Raw genomic sequence first — 18,485 nt, 5'->3', positions numbered from 1 at the left:
TTGACATTAGGAAGGAAACGGTGATGAGTAGACTGATGGGACTGAAGGCTGACAAATCCCCAGGTCCAGATGGTCTGCATCCTAGGGTACTAAAGGAGGTGGCCCTGGAAATTGCGGATGCATTGGTAATCATTTTCCAATGTTCCTTAGATTCAGGATCAGTTCCTGAGGATTGGAGAATGGCTAATGTTATCCCACTTTTTAAGAAAGGAGGGAGGGAGAAAACAGAGAACTATCGTCCTGTCAGCCTAACATCAGTAGTGGGGAAGATGCTAGAGTCCATTATTAAAGATGAAATAGTGGCATATCTAGATAGCAGTGATCGGATTGGGCCGAGCCAGCATGGATTTACCAAGGGCAAATCATGCTTGACTAATCTATTGGAGTTTTTCGAGGATGAAACCAGGAAGTTAGACAAGGGAGATTCAGTGGATGTAGTGTACCTCGATTTTCAGAAGGCATTTGATAAGGTCCCACATAGGAGATTGGTGGGTAAAATCAGAGCTCATGGCATTGGGGGGAAGATATTGACATGGATAGAAAACTGGTTGGCAGATAGAAAGCAAAGGGTAACGGTGAATGGGTGTTTCTCAGAATGGCAGGTGGTGACTAGTGGGGTGCCACAGGGCTCGGTATTGGGACCACAGCTGTTTACGATTTACATCAACGATTTAGATGAAGGCATTGAGAATAACATCAGCAAGTTTGCTGATGATACTAAGCTGGGTGGCAGTGTGACATGTGATGAGGATGTTAGGAGAATTCGGGGTGACTTGGATAGGCTGAGTGAGTGGGCAGATACTTGGCAGATGACGTTTAATGTGAATAAGTGTGAGGTTATCCACTTTGAGAGTAAGAACAGGAAGGCAGATTATTATCTGAATGGTGTAGAGTTAGGTAAGGGAGAAATACAAAGAGATCTAGGAGTCCTTGTTCATCAGTCACTGAAGGTGAATGAGCAAGTGCAGCAGGCAGTGAAGAAGGCTAATGGAATGTTGGCCTTTATTACAAAGGGAATTGAGTACAAGAGCAAGGAAATTCTTTTGCATTTGTACAGGGCCCTGGTGAGACCACACCTGGAGTATTGTGTACAGTTTTGGTCTCCAGGGTTAAGGAAGGACATCCTGGCTATAGAGCAAGTGCAGCGTAGATTCACGAGGTTAATTCCTGGGATGTCCGGACTGTCTTACGCAGAGAGATTAGAGAGACTGGGCTTGTACACGCTGGAATTAAGGAGATTGAGAGGGGATCTGATTGCAACATATAAGATTATTAAGGGATTGGACAAGATAGAGGCAGGAAATATGTTCCAGATGCTGGGAGAGTCCAGTACCAGAGGGCATGGTTTGAGAATAAGGGGTAGGTCATTTAGGACAGAGTTAAGGAAAAACTTCTTCTCCCAGAGAGTTGTGGGGGTCTGGAATGCACTGCCTCGGAAGGCCAATTCTCTGGATGCTTTCAAGAAGGAGCTCGATAGGTATCTTATGGATAGGGGAATCAAGGGATATGGGGACAAGGCAAGAACCGGGTATTGATAGTAGATGATCAGCCATGATCTCAGAATGGCGGTGCAGGCTTGAAGGGCCGAATGGTCTACTTCTGCACCTATTGTCTATTGTAATTGAGCGTGCATATAAACTCCACCTGCAAGGTTAACAACTGTCTGTCTTAACTTCATGAAACATCCTGCGATGAGACTAGTGGCCAGAGAAAGGAGTTTATCAGGGAGAAAGGCAGTGGCTTCAATCTTCACCACAGTTACTTGCAGGCAATTTTTGCTCCTCACACACGAGTCAGATAGTGCAGTATCATCGGCATACATACATATCCTGATGTTGTGTATCCAAATGATGTCATCAAGAGGTAGCATGTGGGAAGAGTCCAAAGTTAGATAGATCCTTCAGAGATTTCCAGGAAGTATCTGTGTGGAAGTGTGAAAAGAAATATTTCTACAATGTATGGAAAACCTTGGCAACTTATGGTCCACATTCTTTATATTATACAGAATTAGCCAAGGGTATACAAATGAACACAACAAGTATACTTTTATACCAATCATACACCTAGAACACAGAAAAGTCTGGACTGAACTTCAAAAGGTTTAATATATCATTAAGATGGGAGAGACAAAGTAAAATGGTTTTTGACAAAGATGTTTTGGAATGCATCTAGCAACGTAGATACAGTACATCATGATTTTCAAAAGAAATCTGTTAAGTAACCACATATAAGATTACTACATAAAGTTAATAGAATGGACAGACTGATCAAAGGATATAAAGCAAAGGTATGAGTAAATCATTCATTTTTAGGTTGGCATATGCCATCAGGATTAGCAAAAGATGTACAGTAACTCGCAATTTATACTGCTTACTCTTTTCCATAGATGCTGCCTGGTCTGCTGAGTTTATATTTTGAATAAAGACACTGGAACATATCCATGTCTGTAGGTGACTTGAAATATTGGGTGCAAACATGAACTATACAGAAGATGATACAAAGAGTCTGGAAAGAGCTAGATAGGTTAAGCAAATAGTCAAAAGGTGAGAAATGGAGCACAGTATGGAAAAACATGAGATAACTCACTTTGGCACAAAGAACAGGAAAAATAACATGAGCAGTGAGATCACAAACAAGAGAAAATCTGCAGATGCTGGAAATCTAAGCAACACACACAAAATATTGGAGGAACACAGCAGGCCAGGCAGCATCCATGGAAAACAGTAAACAGTCGATGTTTTGGGCCGAGACCCTTCATCTGGACTGAATAAAACATTGACTGTTTACTCTTTTCCATAGATGCTGCCTGGCCTGCTGAGTTCTTCCAACATTTTGTGTGAGAAACTAGAGATACATACATGAGCTTGAACAAGCACATACAGAAAGCAATTTGGCCTTTTTACAAAGGGGTTAGAGGTGAAGTCTTGCTGAGATTGTACAGGGTTTTGATATGGGAATATTTAGAGTTTAGTGTGCTATTCTACTCCTATACCTTAAAATAGATGTATAGGTCTTCCTCAGGTTGTGAACACCCACCTCATGGACACTCCATACATGCAAGTGTACGTTTTTAAGACTGGTGGGATAGATTTGCTGGCTGCTGCAGGGATGCAGGTGCCTTCTGTCAGGTAGGAGCAGGTTCCATCACCCTTCACTGTCCACCGACAAGATGCAAAAGGCCAAGCAGAGCTAGGAGCTCTGAGCAGACTCACTCACTCACTCATGATCTGAGGCCAACTGGCAACTGCTGTTCTCACGCCTGCTTGCTCTCCTGTCACAGCAGTTTCTGTGATCTTCTCCAACACACTGTTTCTGTTCATTTCTAACATAAGAACAGTTTGGGTTACAAACTGTTCTCAGGAATGGAACCCTGTCATAACTTGAGAACTGTTTGTGTACCGGTACTGTCTTAAGATAAACATTAAACAAGAATCATTTATTTTAACTCAAAGTACTAGCAATGTACAATCTGAATATTCTTTACTGAATAACATATTATTAGAGGCAGTAAATCCCAGATTTTGCAACGTAAATGATGATTGCTCATTATGTTACTGGCATTGTTTAAATAGTTTGTTCAATATAATCTGTAGCACTTAATAATTGACAAGAATTTTTTAACTGTTCTCCATTTGAAATCTCTAAAATGTTGTGCCTTCTTAAAGAACTAAGTTTTTAAATGGCAAATCAATAAATAATTACTGCTCAACAGCTTCTATTGCCCCAAGAAAAACTATGGAGTGTTTGTGTAGCGTTATTCTCTCAAGTGATTATTTGAAAACGTAATTTTTAGTTTTCTTTCAGGTTTTTGATATCACACTGCTACCTTAATTCTTGTTCTTTCCAATCTTTATTTCACACTCTGTACAGTTAAAAGGTGAGCTTTATACACCCCAGTCATTAAGGACTATAATAATTCTTCAATGGGATTGGTTTCCCCCACCCCCCCCCCCCCCCCAGTAGATGGCATTGATGTTGCTGGACCCAGGGAGTCAAAGGCCAGGTTGATGGGACTAGGCAGAATAGTTTGGCCTGTTTCTGTGCTGTAGTTCTCTATGACCAATCCTCTTCCTTTCATATATAAATACTGGTCCTGATGCAGGATTTCAACCCAAAATGTCAAAAATTCCTTCTTCACAACACCCCCCCCCCCCCCCCCCCACCACCAGCCTACACAATTTCTGTTTCACTTGTTGCTCCAGATTCCAAAATCTGCAGTCTCTTGCATCTTTAAATGTTGGTTATATTTTGCTTACTATTTTAAGTTAAGCACTTCTTGAAATGTTTGAAACCACAGTTGAGACGGATCCCTCAATGGCAGAATTAATTGGTTGCATGATCTAGGGCTCACTAAAGAATTACACTCAACAGTGAATTGGAGTTTTTCAGTGCAACTTGATGAATAAGCTGAAGTTTTTTTTTTATAATTTAAGGGTTTTGGTAGAATATTTACTTCAGTATTACCATTATGGGCACATCTCACTTTCTTATTAATTAAATTCATATTTTACATTTCAAACAGTTTATTAAGGGCTTGTTACAGCTCCTGCAAATTCCTCTCCAGTCATTTTCATTGTCTGCACATCACATACACCACTTTTGATAATACTTGAGAAGAAAGAGTAATCTGTGATATACAGACAATTTATAGTACGTAAATTAAGCAACTGGGAGGTACATTTTTGTGGTATTTAATCAAAAAATGTTCTTCATATTCATATTCATGATAAATACACACCGTCAAGTTCACTGTCACAAGATCAATACAATATTTCTCTGCCTTCATTCAACCTTTATATCAGTTTTCACTTTTAATGTTATGACTAATGTGCTCCGTAACTTGCTTACAGACCCCAGGCACCTAAACGGCAATAGGCTAGCAAGTAGCAAGACTGAACAAGATAAATCCCAATTAAAGAACAAGCAAAATACTAATAATCAAATCCTTCCTATGGTGTAGCAACCAAAAGTGCATACAATATTATATTTGCAACCTCATCATTAAAGTAGCCAACAAAAAAGATTAAGGACAAAGATTTGCTTTATTTGTCGCATGTATATCGTAACATACAATGAAATGTGTCATTTGGGTTGAGGAGAGCTTGGGAGCAAACTACAAGTGTCGCCACACCTCCGGCACCAAGATGGCATGCCCACAACTTACTAACACTAACCCAAACATCTTAAGGAATATAGGAGGAAACCAGAACATCCAGCCGAAACCCACAGTCGGGGAAGAAGGTACAGAGTCCTTATAGACGGCTGTGGGAATTGAACTTTGGTCTTACCGTTGGCACGCTGTATAACATTGCACTAACAGCCTTCCCATCCTGACCATTCTCTTTTCTACCCTCTCCCGACACAGGCAGAAGATATAAAAGCTCAAGTGCACATACTATGAATGTCAAGAACAGCTTCTATACCACTGTTATCATTCTCTTGAAAGGATCTCCAAACTTTGAACACTTGATCTCTTAAGCACTGTGTCCACAATGAAAAATTAAAAATGATTGATCCAAAGTCAAAAAAGTTACACCTTTTTTGCAGCTCTGATTTCTGAATTTGCTCCCTGTTTAGAAGACAGGCTACACTTTTATTCATTCTACCAAAGTGCATGACCATACACCTCCCTACAATTTATTCCATCTGCCACTTCTTTGCCTATTTTCCTACTCTGTCTTAGTCCTTCTCTCCAGAATCTGTGCTTCCTCAGCACTATCTGCCCCTCCAGCTATCTTTGTATCATCCAAAAACCTGGCCACAAAGCCATCAATTCCATCATTGAGATCATTGCCATATAACGTAAAAAGAAAAGGTCCCAACATCAACCTCCGCAAAACACCACAAGTCACCAGCAGCCAACTAGAGAAGGCCCCATTTATTCCAACTCTTTGCCTCCCGGCAATTAGCCAATCTCCTGTCCATGCTAGTATCTTTTCTGTAATGCCATGGTATCTTCTCTCATTTAGCAGCCTCGTTTGTGGCGCCTTGTCAAAAGCCCTTCTGAAAATCCAGTAAACAACATCTACTGACTCTCCTTTGTCTACCCTGCCAGTAATTTCCTCAAAGAATTCCAACAGATTTAGTTTCTATGTACTTTATTTGTCTTTTGTAACTGGACAGCCTAAAGTGATGTCTAAATGTCCTTAAGATTCTGGGGCCGTGCCCTCTGGTCCACAACTCCCCCACTGTTGGAAGCATCCCCTCCACGTCCACTCTATCTAGGACTTTTAATATTGAACAGATTTCAATGAGACTCCCCCAACCCCCCTCCCCCCCCCCCCCCCCAATTCTTCTAAATTCCAGAAAATACAGATTCAAAACCAAGAAATACTCCTTATGTGTTAACCTTTTCATTCCTGGGATCATTCTCATGAACCTCCTCTGGACACTTTCCAAAGCCAGTAAATCCTTTCTTAGATACAAATTGTGAAACATAGGAATTGCTAGATAAGAGACAAAATAAAGGCTCATCTTAAATGCATTTAACAATTCTTGCAATCTATTATGAACTTGATTAGTTGGTTCACAATGGACACAGAAATGGCACAAAGAAAACGCTGGTACTAGAATGTTTGAGAATTGTGGTAATCTTTGGTTTTCTAAACACTTGCAAGTGGTGCATCTCTGATTATTCCTGTCCAGTTTACAGTGATCGGAAGATCTAGGTTACAAATAAAGTCGGCAGTTTGGAATGGAAAGCAAACCTTCTATAGTCAATAAATTACAAGACTCTGAATTTTATTTCCAGAGTTAAGAGAGGTGTGAACACTTATGAATGAGAAATGAGTGTACATGAATGCCATTGGATTAAAGGAACACAAGAACAAAATAGAGATAAGAGCCTCACTTAGTCTCAAATCATCGGATTCTAGGGCTTTGAACTTCAGCATAACATTGGTACAATTTACGTGCTATACTTAGTTTACAGCAGTGTTAAACATGGTGTACAAATGTTTTGCTTTTCCACCGAAACAATCAATTTTCATCAAATACTAACGCTTCATCCTCTTAATTTCCTTTCTGAATCACTTTTCAACCCATCACATTTAGCAAGCCTTAAGTTCCCTGGTTTCCCTTACAGTAGTGGTCACCAACCTTTTGAAGCCCAAGATCCCATACCTCGGCCTTAGTGTAAGGCAAGATCAACTCCAAATCGATTAGTTACACGCGTGCACACCGGGGCAGAAAAGACCGGAAGTAAAACCCCGCAACCCAGAAACAATCTCTCAACAGTATTTGTGTATTTATTTTTCTTTTTTTTTTCAGGATCTACTGGGAAAGTCTCAAAGATCGACCAGTCGATCACAATCGACGGGTTGGCGACCACTACCTTACAGCATCGTTTCATGCCTGGTTGCCTCCCATTTTGCAGCCTTTCACTGCTCCAGCATTTTGCCTAGAATGGTGTGCATAAAGCTTTAGACAGTAACCATCAGCTTGTACGTACATTGACAATAAAGTTTTAATATACAAAAATGATATCCATAGTCTAAGAAAAAAAGAAGTCAATCAACTAAACCTGATGCATGTACAAATATGTAATGGTCATTGAGAAAAGTTCAAATATATTTTAAAAAACCTCACCATGTCAACATGCAGCAACAGACAGTCTTGAAGATGTATTCCAATTTTAAAAAGTATGAATAGAAAGTTATTTTAGAGCAAAATGCTTTACATTTTTAAGACATGGACAATGTTCAAATTCAAATCTGGCTGTCTTATCCTTAATGAATATCAGATTAGCTAACATCATGTACACAACAACTTGCAAATATGAACAAAGAAGGTAGAAAATATATTCAAATGGCAGTTAATGGAAGATTTTAAGTTTGTGTTTATGCAAATAAGTTCAGTTGGAAATGTAAACAATAACTTCTTTTCAGAAGACAGTTCAACTTAGCGCATATTTTGCATTGTTTCCTTTTTGGTCCAACCCAGAACATTTGGCCCTTAATATTTGTTTTGGAAAAAAAATCTTTTAAATATTAAATCTGCAGTATTTACAGTATGGAGAAGACAGTGTTCATGTTAGAATCCTTTTTAAGTGAACTGCATTATTATATTCTGAACTTTTAGCATCTTAGAACACTTTTCAATATTTGATTCAAAATGCCAAGAATATTTCATTAAGTGTACTTACACGAGACAATTTCAGCACTCATGACAAAATATCAGGAACAAAATGCTATTACTCAACAGGATACTGAATTCTGTGGACACTATTGCAAAAGTGATTTATTTTGGGCCTGTGGAATCTTATCAGAGTTTTAAACTTCATAAAATAATCCTACTATACTCATACACTTTAGCTGTTTATCTCAGTCTCGATGCAGCAGTTGAAAGCTTCTATTGCAATAGTTAAAGCACCAGGTGCTTTGATTCAACAGGCAGAGGAGCAATCCAGTCATCCTCTGTACCTCTCTCACCCCAAAACAAATGTCTGCCAATGCTAAAGGTAATACAGAAGTATCTTCTATATAAACCAGCCAGCAATCTCATATGTGAGATATTACACTTGCATAACATTGTGAGACAGTGAGGCTTGATCCTGCAGAAGGTACAAAGCACAGTCATTTCAGATAATCCCAAAGAGATTAAAAAAACAATAAAAATAGGGTGCACACTTTTAGGTGGGAAGCCCCAAATGCACTCCTTATTGTGAGGTTCCATTTGGCTCCAACAGTACATAATCTGACAATCAGATTAGGGCTGCCAAATAATTAATCACTTAGCTACAGCCCATCACAGCCTGATATACGATTGACTATATCCTAAAATCACATTGGGAATAAATTCAACTAAATGAGATATATTGCTATGTTCCAATGACTGTCAAAAGTGCAACAAAACCTTACCTTACAACATTAAAAATTGAAAATCCCAGGCATAACTTCAGTTCCTATGTGATCCCCAACACCTTTTCTGAAAAACCTAGGTGTACAATAATTCAAGAGAAGAATGAACCAAGTTGCCAGTCTATGCATATCATCAAACAACTTGGTTAACATTGCTAACAATTTTAGGGATGAGTTCTTTTGATTTTGAATAATACTGTAAGATGATTGGTATTAATGAAATTATATATGCCTGCTTGTTTTAAATATTTCCCATTTCTTCAATATCTCCTCCCTCACCTTATAGGACAAGGATAGTTGGTACATTAAAATGTCACCAACTTCAAGATCCCCTCAAACAGAAAGAATATCCTTAATTTGTAATTAGTATCATTATTGAAGGCAGAGCAGTGGATGTTATAAGGTATTTGGTAAGGCCCCTCATGGTAGGCTTATCCAGAAGAATAAGATCCATGGGATCCAAGGTGACTTGGCCATTTGCATCCAGAACTGGCTTCTCCATAGAAAGCAGGGAATAGTAGTCCATGGGTCTTACTCTGGTTGGAGGACTATAGTTTTTCCAAAGAGAATTGTAATGGGATGTCATTTATGACACTTATAAGTGATGTGACTAAAAATGTAGGTGTGTGGGTTTGTAAATTTGCAGGAAACACAAATATTTGTTGTTTTGTGGATAGTGCAGAAGATTGCCAAAATATACAGCTGGGTTATATAATCAGTTGCATAAATGGGCAGAGAGATGGCAGATGGAGTTTAATCTCAACAGGTGTGAGGCGTTGCACGTCAGGAGATCAAATGTAAATAGAAGGTCCACAGTTAATGGCACGACCCTTAATGATATTTATGTGCAGAATGACCTTTGCGTCCAAATCCGGAGCTCTACAAAGTTGATAGGATGGTAAAGAAGGAATACAATGATTACCTTTATTAGTCGAGGTACTATTCAAGAGTCAGGAAGTTATGTTGCAGATTTATTGAACTCCGGGTAGGCCACATCTGGAGCATTCCTTTCAATTCTGGTCATCCTATTATAGAAGAGGGTGCAGAAGAGATCTACAAGAATGCTGGCTGGATTAGAAAGCAGGTGCTAGAAGAAGTTGAACAAACTTAGGATGTTATCTCTAGAGTAATGGAGGCTGAGAGGAGACCTGATAAAAGTTCATAAAATCTAAAGAAGTGTAGAGATAGTAGATAGACTCTATCTTTTATCCCAGAGTCTAGATGTTGAATACCAGAAGGCATGCTTTGAAGCTAGGAGGGAGAATTACACAGCAGATGCAGGTTGTTTTGAAACACAGACCAGTGGATGCCTGGAAATGCATTATCAGAGGTGGTATTGGAGACAAATATGATACATGCCTTTTAAGGCTCCTCATAGGCACATGAATATGCAAAGACTGGAGAGGTATGGACCATGTGAAGTTTAATTAGTTCAGCACAGTATTATGGACTGAACAGTCTGATCCTGCACTGCAGTGTTCTATTTTGGATCAAAATACTACTCAATACCATTCTTGATGCATTATTATTATACTAAATGCAATAATTGAAGCAGATAGTTCACCTCCACCCTGTCAAAAGTAATAAGGAATGGGTAAAGAAATACTGGGCTTGCAATGGGTGATTGCAATAAAGCTGATCTTGCCAGCAAGACCCAAGTGTGATAAATGAATTTTAGAAAACCATCATTCAAATGTGGCATACAATAGAAAAGCAATTAAAAATAATGAATTCACTCTGTATCTTGTTTTGACGTCGATAACGGATGCAAAATTAGCAGAGGGTTTGCTTGGAGATATAAGAAAGATGAATCACAAACAAGAGAAGATCTGAAGATGCTGGAAATCAAGCAATACACACAAAATGCTGGAGGAACTCAGCTGGCCAGGCAGCATCTATGGAAAAGACTACAATCGATATTTCGGGCCGACACCCTTCACCGGGACTCTTCTGAAGGGTCTCAATCCAAAATGTTGACTGTACTCTTTTCTATATGCTGCCTTGCCTGCTGATATCCTCCAGCATTTTGTGTAAGAAAGATGAATACTGTGCAAGAGCTGGACTACTAAATGGCCAGGGACAAGAATGACGTTTTTCACGCACAATAGTATGTTCAGTTCTTCCTCAATGTCTCCATTAAGTTACAGAAGGACCAAAGATATCTAAAGTTTAATGAATATTGAGCACAAGCCCAATGCACAATTACCACTGCCAAAGACAGCTTATGAGACTGGTAGGAGGATGAGAAGAATCCCAAGCAGACTATTATGCATCAAATCGATGCAAATTAAAACAATAAAAATCAAACATTTGTGTATGACTAACAAATATTCACTGGAAAATGAACAGCTTGATGCGACATCTGATTACTTGCTTAAGGTTTCCTGACAATCATTAACATAAAATACGTAAAACAATAGGTTTCATAACAGAAATTAAGCATATCAAAGATCTGAGCCTGTGCAGGTTGTTAGCAGCACAAGATTTAGAACTTACCATTTTTCCAAAGGCCACAAACACATTGGAGACATTTCCTAGGCAGCAAGAATGATTCCAAGATCTGTGGTGTGAACAGTTCAAGCATTATACCTTACTTTGTTTTTAAAAAAGTGTAACAAAATGCAAGCACTCAGACTTAAAAATACAGAAGCACGTGGCTTTGTGTTGCATTCTCAGAGACACACAAACCAAATTTGAAAATTTGTTTAGTGTTTTTGATAATAGTATTCCTTTTCTCATTTGTATTAGTTCTACATGAATAAATTGTGCCCTTGAAAAATTACAATTAGGTCACAAAATGCTTAGTTGTACTATTTTGATATTTCAATGCCAACACAGAACTAAATATAGAACAGAGCGATGATTACCTGCTTCTGCCATCAATTCTATCTACTGCAGGAAAATGCAGTACTGGAAAGTTTAGTAGAAGCATGTCACAAACCATACAAAAAAGTACATGCACCAAAAGTGTTAAGTTGCTTCCAGATAAGAAAACAGACAATAATTTAGTTGGAAGAGTATTTACTACACAAAAAAACAATCAGAAGGTTCAATAATTAACTGTCCCGTAACCATCTGTGGTTTTCAATAGTTTACAGAGGGATAGATACAAGACAAGAAATTCTTTGAGCTTAGTATTGTAGCTCAAGGCTCAGATATTTCAAAGTCCATAACACTACCAGTTTAGCCTCACACAGTCAATTCTTCTGCTATCAACATAGAGGAGCTCAGAGATCAGAGAAAGATTTTGGGAATGCAGACTTGGGTTGGGAGGGAGGATGGGGCAGCAACTGCAGAGGTGTTGGTGAGGAAGAAGATAGGCAGAAGAACAGACAGGATTGTGATGGTGATCAGGGAAAAGTTCAGGGAGGCCATGAGAAAGATCAGGAGTCAAAAAGAACATCTGGCATGCCAGGGACAAAATGGTCAGGAAGAAACTCAATGGACCACTGGATCTTGGCAGAAAGTGGAAACCAATCTGAGATAGGGGAGGAAGGAGAATTTATAAGGATGTAAACCTAAAAATGCTTTAGACTCCTTAGCAGTAAGCAAAATAGGAACTTAAAGATAAACCTCTGGCTCAGATATAAGACCATAAGATATAGGAGCAGAAGTAGGCCATTCAGCCCATCGAGTCTGCTCCGCCATTCAATTCTTCCAGTCATCCCCACTCTCCTGCCTTCTTCCCATAATTTTGATATCCTGGCTAATCAAGAACTTATCTATCTCTGCCTTAAATACACCCAATGACCTGACCGCCACAAACGCTCATGGCAACAAATTCCACAGATTTGCCACCTTCTGACTAAAGTAATTTCTCCACATCTCTGTTCTAAACGGACGTCCTTCAATCCTGAAGTTGTGCCCTCTTGTCCTAGGCTCCCCTACCATGGGAAATAACTTTGCCATATCTAATCTGTTCAGGCTTTTTAACATTCGGAATGTTTCTATGAGATCCCCCCTCATTCTCCTGAACTCCAGGGAATACAGCCCAATAGCTGCCAAACGTTCCTCATATGGTAACCCTTTCATTCCTGGAATCGTTCTCATGAATCTTCTCTGAACCCCCTCCAATGTCAGTATATCTTTTCTAAAATAAGGAACCTAAAACTGCACACAATACTCCAAGTGTGATGTCACAAGTGCCTTATAGAGCCTCAACATCACATCCCTGCTCTTATATTCTATACCTCTAGAAATGAATGCCAACGCCGCATTTGCCTTCTTCACCACTGATTCAACCTAGAGGTTAACCTTTAGAATACTCTGCACAAGGACTCCCAAGTCTCTTTGTATCTCTGTATTTTGAGTTCTCTCCCCTTCTAAGTAATAGCCTGTCTGTTTATTTCTTACACCAATGTACATGGCCATATACTTTCCTATGTTGAATTTCATTTGCCACTTCTTTGCCCATTCCCTTAAACTATCTAAGTCTCTCTGCAGGCTCTCTGTTTCCTCAACACTACCCACTCCTCCATTTTTCTTTGTATCATCACAAATTTAGCCATAAGTCCATTAATCCTATAGTCCAAATCATTGGCATACATTGTAAAAAGCAGCAGTCCCAACACCGACCCCTGTGGAACTCAACTGGTAACTGACGGCCAGCCAGAATAAAATAATTTTATTCCTAATCTCTGTTTTCTGCCGATAAACCAATGTTCCAACCATGCTAATAATTCCCCTGTAATTCCATGGGCTCTTTATCTTGCTAAGCAGCCTTATGTGCAGCACCTTGTCAAAGGCCTTCTGAAAATCCAAGTACACCACATCTACAGCATCTCCATTGTCTACCTTGCTTGTAATTTCCTCAAAAAATTGCAATAGGTTAGTCAGGCAGGATTTTCCTTTCAGGAAACCATGCTGGCTTTGGCCTATCTTGACATGTGCCTCCAGGCATTCCATAATCTCATCCCTAACAATCAATTCCAACAACTTCCCAGCCACTGATGTCAGGCTAACAGGTCTATAGTTTCCTTTTTGCTGCCTCCCACCCTTCTTAAATAGCGGATTAACAGTTGTAATTTTCCAGTGATCTAGTACAATGCTAGAATCTATTAATTCTTGAAAGATCCCTGTTAATGCCTCTGCAATTTATCCAGCTGCTTCTTTCAGAACCCAAGGGTGCATTCCATCAGGTCCAGGAGATTTATCCGCCCTCAGACCATTAAGCTTCATGAGCACCTTCTCAGTCATAATTTTCACTGCACATACTTCACTTCCCTAACACTCTTGAATGTCCGGTATAGTACAGATGTCTTCCTATGTGCTTCAGTGGATCAAGACCTGAGCTATTTGCAAATTACATTTGTATGGTAGAATTTCTTGTAAATTCTGCCATTCATGCACTATTCAGAAAACAGCACTACTCAGCAGCAGACTTTAGCATTTGCATGTCATACAAAAGAATGCATGTATTTATTTAATAATCAAATTCTGGATAAAATTTATCCTATTAGTACAAAAAAAAAATTTGCATCTTAAATCATCTGTAGGGCAGATTGTCCCTTGAACTAGCTATCAATTGCCCATTTTGTCCCTGGCAGCTTCACTTAGAATGTACTTTAACAATTCTAGTTATGTTTCTAGGTAAACAATCTCTTCAAAGTTCTCAATCGAAAAACTAGAGATATTAGGACATCCAAAAAACATTTAAAAAATACTTTACAAGCTTATTTTCCATGTAATACACAAACACCACTGGAAAGATCAGCACTTGTAATGTTTCTCCAATGTCCTCTAGGCCATTCACTGTACAGTTAGCAGCTGAACATGTTCCAATAGGTCTGATATCACTAACAGGTCAAACTGGGCAATGCCAACAGTACACCATAACTCAGAATTGTGTTTTCTTTTTGCTATCTTTCAGAAGTTTGCAATGCAATCAGCTGTTCAGTTGCACAATGATATCCAATGAGCTGGACACCAGAGATCCTTTGAGGTAATGGCAAATTACACCAGGAAGAAGAACTCTTTGTCACATGAAATACTTATTTCAGCATACTCATGGAAGGAAAAGTGCTCATAGATATTTCTATTTCTATCCCACATATTCGCGTCCAACAAAAATGATTGTTGGAAAGTTAAAAGTAGATAAAACTGTTGTGTATTCTACCACACAGTGTGTGTATTAAAGAAACAATAATGGTTAAGTGATTAAGAAAAAAATTAAACTAATATTCTCCCATAAACTCACAGGTAAGGGATATGTTTCTGTTCTTTAAATGCACAACAAAGTACATTATTTTGTCCATTACTAATGAATGATCTGAATACCAATTATCTTTATTTAAATGGAAAAACAAAATCTACACTGGTTAATTTTATATGATTCTCCAAGTAAAGGAAATGATTTCCAAGTTACACTCAACCTAATAAGTAGTTGGAAAACACTTTACTAAATCTAAAATTGAATGCTTGAGAGCAGTACAAACTGCAGACGCAAACACTTTTGTCAATTTATTCAATAAAAATGAAGCTCATTAGATGCATTTGAACTTTAATCAATCTCCTTAAAAGAAATGATTTTTGTACTAAACATGTACGGCACGAGGAACTGGATTTAGGCATTGATTCAGTTTTGTGGTAGACACTGTTTTGCTGAAATCTGTAAGTTTACAAGTAGTAATTTGGCAACTTGAACAGTAATTTCAATCTTTCCTTGAAATAACAAAGACTGACATCTCAGCTTATATTCAACAAGTAAATATTTCCAATTTCCTTATTTTACAAGATTTACAATGTAGCAATATTCATGTTATAGTACTTATTTGCTACTTATCATCTTGTTAAAGAACATTTATAAAACAGTATACATGATTGGCTGCTCAACTTTGATACCATCACAGCCACTGGACTCCAGGAATCCCTGGCAGGAAATTCTTCCAACTAAGTCTCAACTCTGCTTCTCCCCCGATGTTACCTGACCCATTAAGTAATAGCAACATTTTCATTTAATTTTTCCACTATCTGCAGTATTTGATTATCTCTAAGTGAAGAGACAAGATTACAGCAGAACCTCCAATACTACCTCAACAATGTCCATATATCAAAAAAAGGACTTTTAAAGATGTTTTTCCCACCGCCATCCTCACTGCTTTCCCAGTAAAATTGCTAATTCTAGGCAATTATGCTTTCTATTTAGGACTGAAACCACTAATAGCATCTTATTAAATTTACTGCATGTAAGCTCTTAAAAAGATACCATAAAGTTGTGGTATCTATAAAAAAAAATTATTTCATTGTTTTTGTTTTTCATTCCATTCTTAATAGCATTGACCTTGTCAAGGCAGTGACTCATTTGTACAAGGACCCGAAGTTGACTCATTTGGGTGCTAATCCATCTTTGACTACTTAATGGGTGCCTCTCATTTCCGAGGTTAAAAAACTATTTCCCAACCTGCTTGTAATCTCCAGATAGATCCGACTTATATGCCTTTTCTATCTAACCACAATATTCAGTATGTCCAACCCTTCCCACACTGGCAATTAATATATCTTCAACAAAAGCAGAAAAGTTATTTCCTTGGTGAACAACCATAATTTCAAAATCATTCTCAAAACTTAAGGAACATTATTAGAAGAAGTTGTTGCAGGGATGTTTATTTTGAGAATCAAATCTACCTTCACGACATTCATATACAACTGCTTTTTAATTGTGGTACAAGGTGGTCACAAGATAAGGGTTTGTTTTGCCTGTTTTAGGCAGAAATAGTGAATATGGAACAAGAACTGTAATGGTTTGAGATCACACTTGTCTGAAAAGAGTATCAGCTTCTACATGTTCCAAATGAATCATCAGAAGGGCATAGGGTTTGCTAAAAGAATACTCTCTTGCAAATGACAGAGTTTCTTCCTTCACATTCCCAGAGCATATCTTGTCTCTTTCTCCTCAGCAACCTTGACATCTTGCATCAATATAATGTAAAATCTAAAAATCCAGCATCTCATGGTCAGAAATCCACTTGGTTCAGTATCTGGCTCACTTATTAGTTTGGAATGTGAGTTGGGTATCCAGTGTTCAAGCAGGTTGTGGCAGGATCTAAACTCTGGGCATGGTGCACAGCTAGAGACAGGGTTAGGTCCCAAACACCAGGAGATAGGACCAGCTTCATTTTTGACTGGAGGTGGGGTATGGAAAGTTTATGTATTTCCTGTTCCCTTTAAAATTATCAGAAAATTAATTATTTCTTGGAAAATTATTTAACATAACCTTACAAGACTTTTTAACTTCCATAAAATCATAAGACATAGGAGCAGGATTAGGCCATTCATCCAATCGAGTCTGTTCTGTTGTTCGATCACGGTTGATTTATTTTTCCACTTAATCCCACTCTCCTGCCTTCTCCCCATAACGTTTGACACCCTTACTAATCAAGAATTTATCAAACCTCCACTTCAAATATATCTGATAACTTGGCCTCCACAGCCACCTGTAGCAATGAATTCCAGATTCACCATCCTCTGGCTAAAGAAATTCCTCCCCATCTCTGTTCTAAAGGGACATCCTGATACTCTGAGGCTGTATTTTCTGATCCTAGTGGACTCTACCATTACTAGAAACTTCTCCATTTCCACTCTATCTAGGCCTTTCAATATAAAATAGATTTCAATGAAATGTCACCGCCCCCATTCTTCTAAACTCCAGTGACCACAGGCTCAAAGCCAAACACTCCTCAAATGTTAACCCTTTCATTCTGGGATCATTATCGTGAACCTCTACTGAACCCTCTCCAATGCCATCACATTGTTTCTTAGATATGGGACACAAAACTGCTCTCTATATTCCTAACATGGTATGACCATTGCTTTATAGAGTCTCAGCATTACATCCTTGTTTTTATATTCTAGTCCTCTTGAAATGAATGCTAACATTGCACTTGCTTTCCTTACTACCGTCTCAACTCACAAGTTCGTTTTTAAGGGATCCAGCACCTCAATTCCTGAGTTTGCTCCCATTTAGAATATAGTCTAAATGTTTATTCCTTCTATCAAAGTGCATGACCATACACTTTCCCTACAGTGTATTCCATCTGCCACTTCTTTGCCTATTTTCTTAAACTGTCTCAGTCCTTCTGCAGACTACCTGCTTTTTCAACACTGCTGCTGCTCCACCTATTTTTGTATCATCTGCAAACCTGGCCACAAAGCCATCAATTCCAACATCCAGATCAGTAACATATAACATGAGGAAGAGCGTACCCAACTCCAACCACTACGGAACACCACCAGTCTTAGACAACCAACTAGAAAACGACTCCTTTATTCCCACTCTTTGCCTTTCGCCAGTTAGCAATCATTCATCCATGCTTTTCCTGTAAAATTATGGGTTCTTGTTTAGCAGCCTCATGTCCAGCACCCTGTAATAGGCCTTCTGAAAATCCAACTAAACAACATCCACTGACTCTCCTTTGTCTATCCTACCTGTTATTTCCTCAATGAATTCCAAGATTTGTCAGGCAAAATTTCCCCTTAAGGAAAGCATGCTGACTTAGGCCTATTTTATTGTGTGCCTCCAAGTAACTGGAGACCTTATCCTTAATAATGGACTCCCAACATCTTGCCAACCACTTAAGTTTAGAAATTAAAGGCCAGTTAACCTATCTTCTACCTCCTTTCCCTCTCCAA

General features: G+C 38.6%; 1 protein-coding gene across 6 annotated transcripts in view; it reads right to left on the bottom strand.

Annotated features, from left to right (window-relative positions):
* LOC140734712 (ataxin-7-like protein 1) overlaps positions 1-18,485 on the bottom strand; it is a 260,198-nt gene that overhangs the window by 203,264 nt on the left and 38,449 nt on the right. Inside the window, exon 3 of one of the 6 annotated variants that reach the window (XM_073059062.1) lies at positions 1,825-1,921. The exons of 4 other annotated variants lie outside the window; for them this stretch is intronic. In XM_073059062.1, coding sequence (XP_072915163.1) covers positions 1,825-1,870 — 46 coding nt within the window. In that variant the 5' untranslated portion in view covers positions 1,871-1,921. Of the gene's footprint in view, positions 1-1,824; positions 1,922-8,858; positions 8,902-18,485 lie in introns of those variants that run through there. One more of the 6 variants, XM_073059067.1, reaches the window with a different exon arrangement.

Source organism: Hemitrygon akajei, chromosome 10 (genome assembly GCF_048418815.1).
Source record: "Hemitrygon akajei chromosome 10, sHemAka1.3, whole genome shotgun sequence".
Taxonomy (NCBI): domain Eukaryota; kingdom Metazoa; phylum Chordata; class Chondrichthyes; order Myliobatiformes; family Dasyatidae; genus Hemitrygon; species Hemitrygon akajei.
This window is presented reverse-complemented; position numbering and strand designations above follow the sequence as displayed.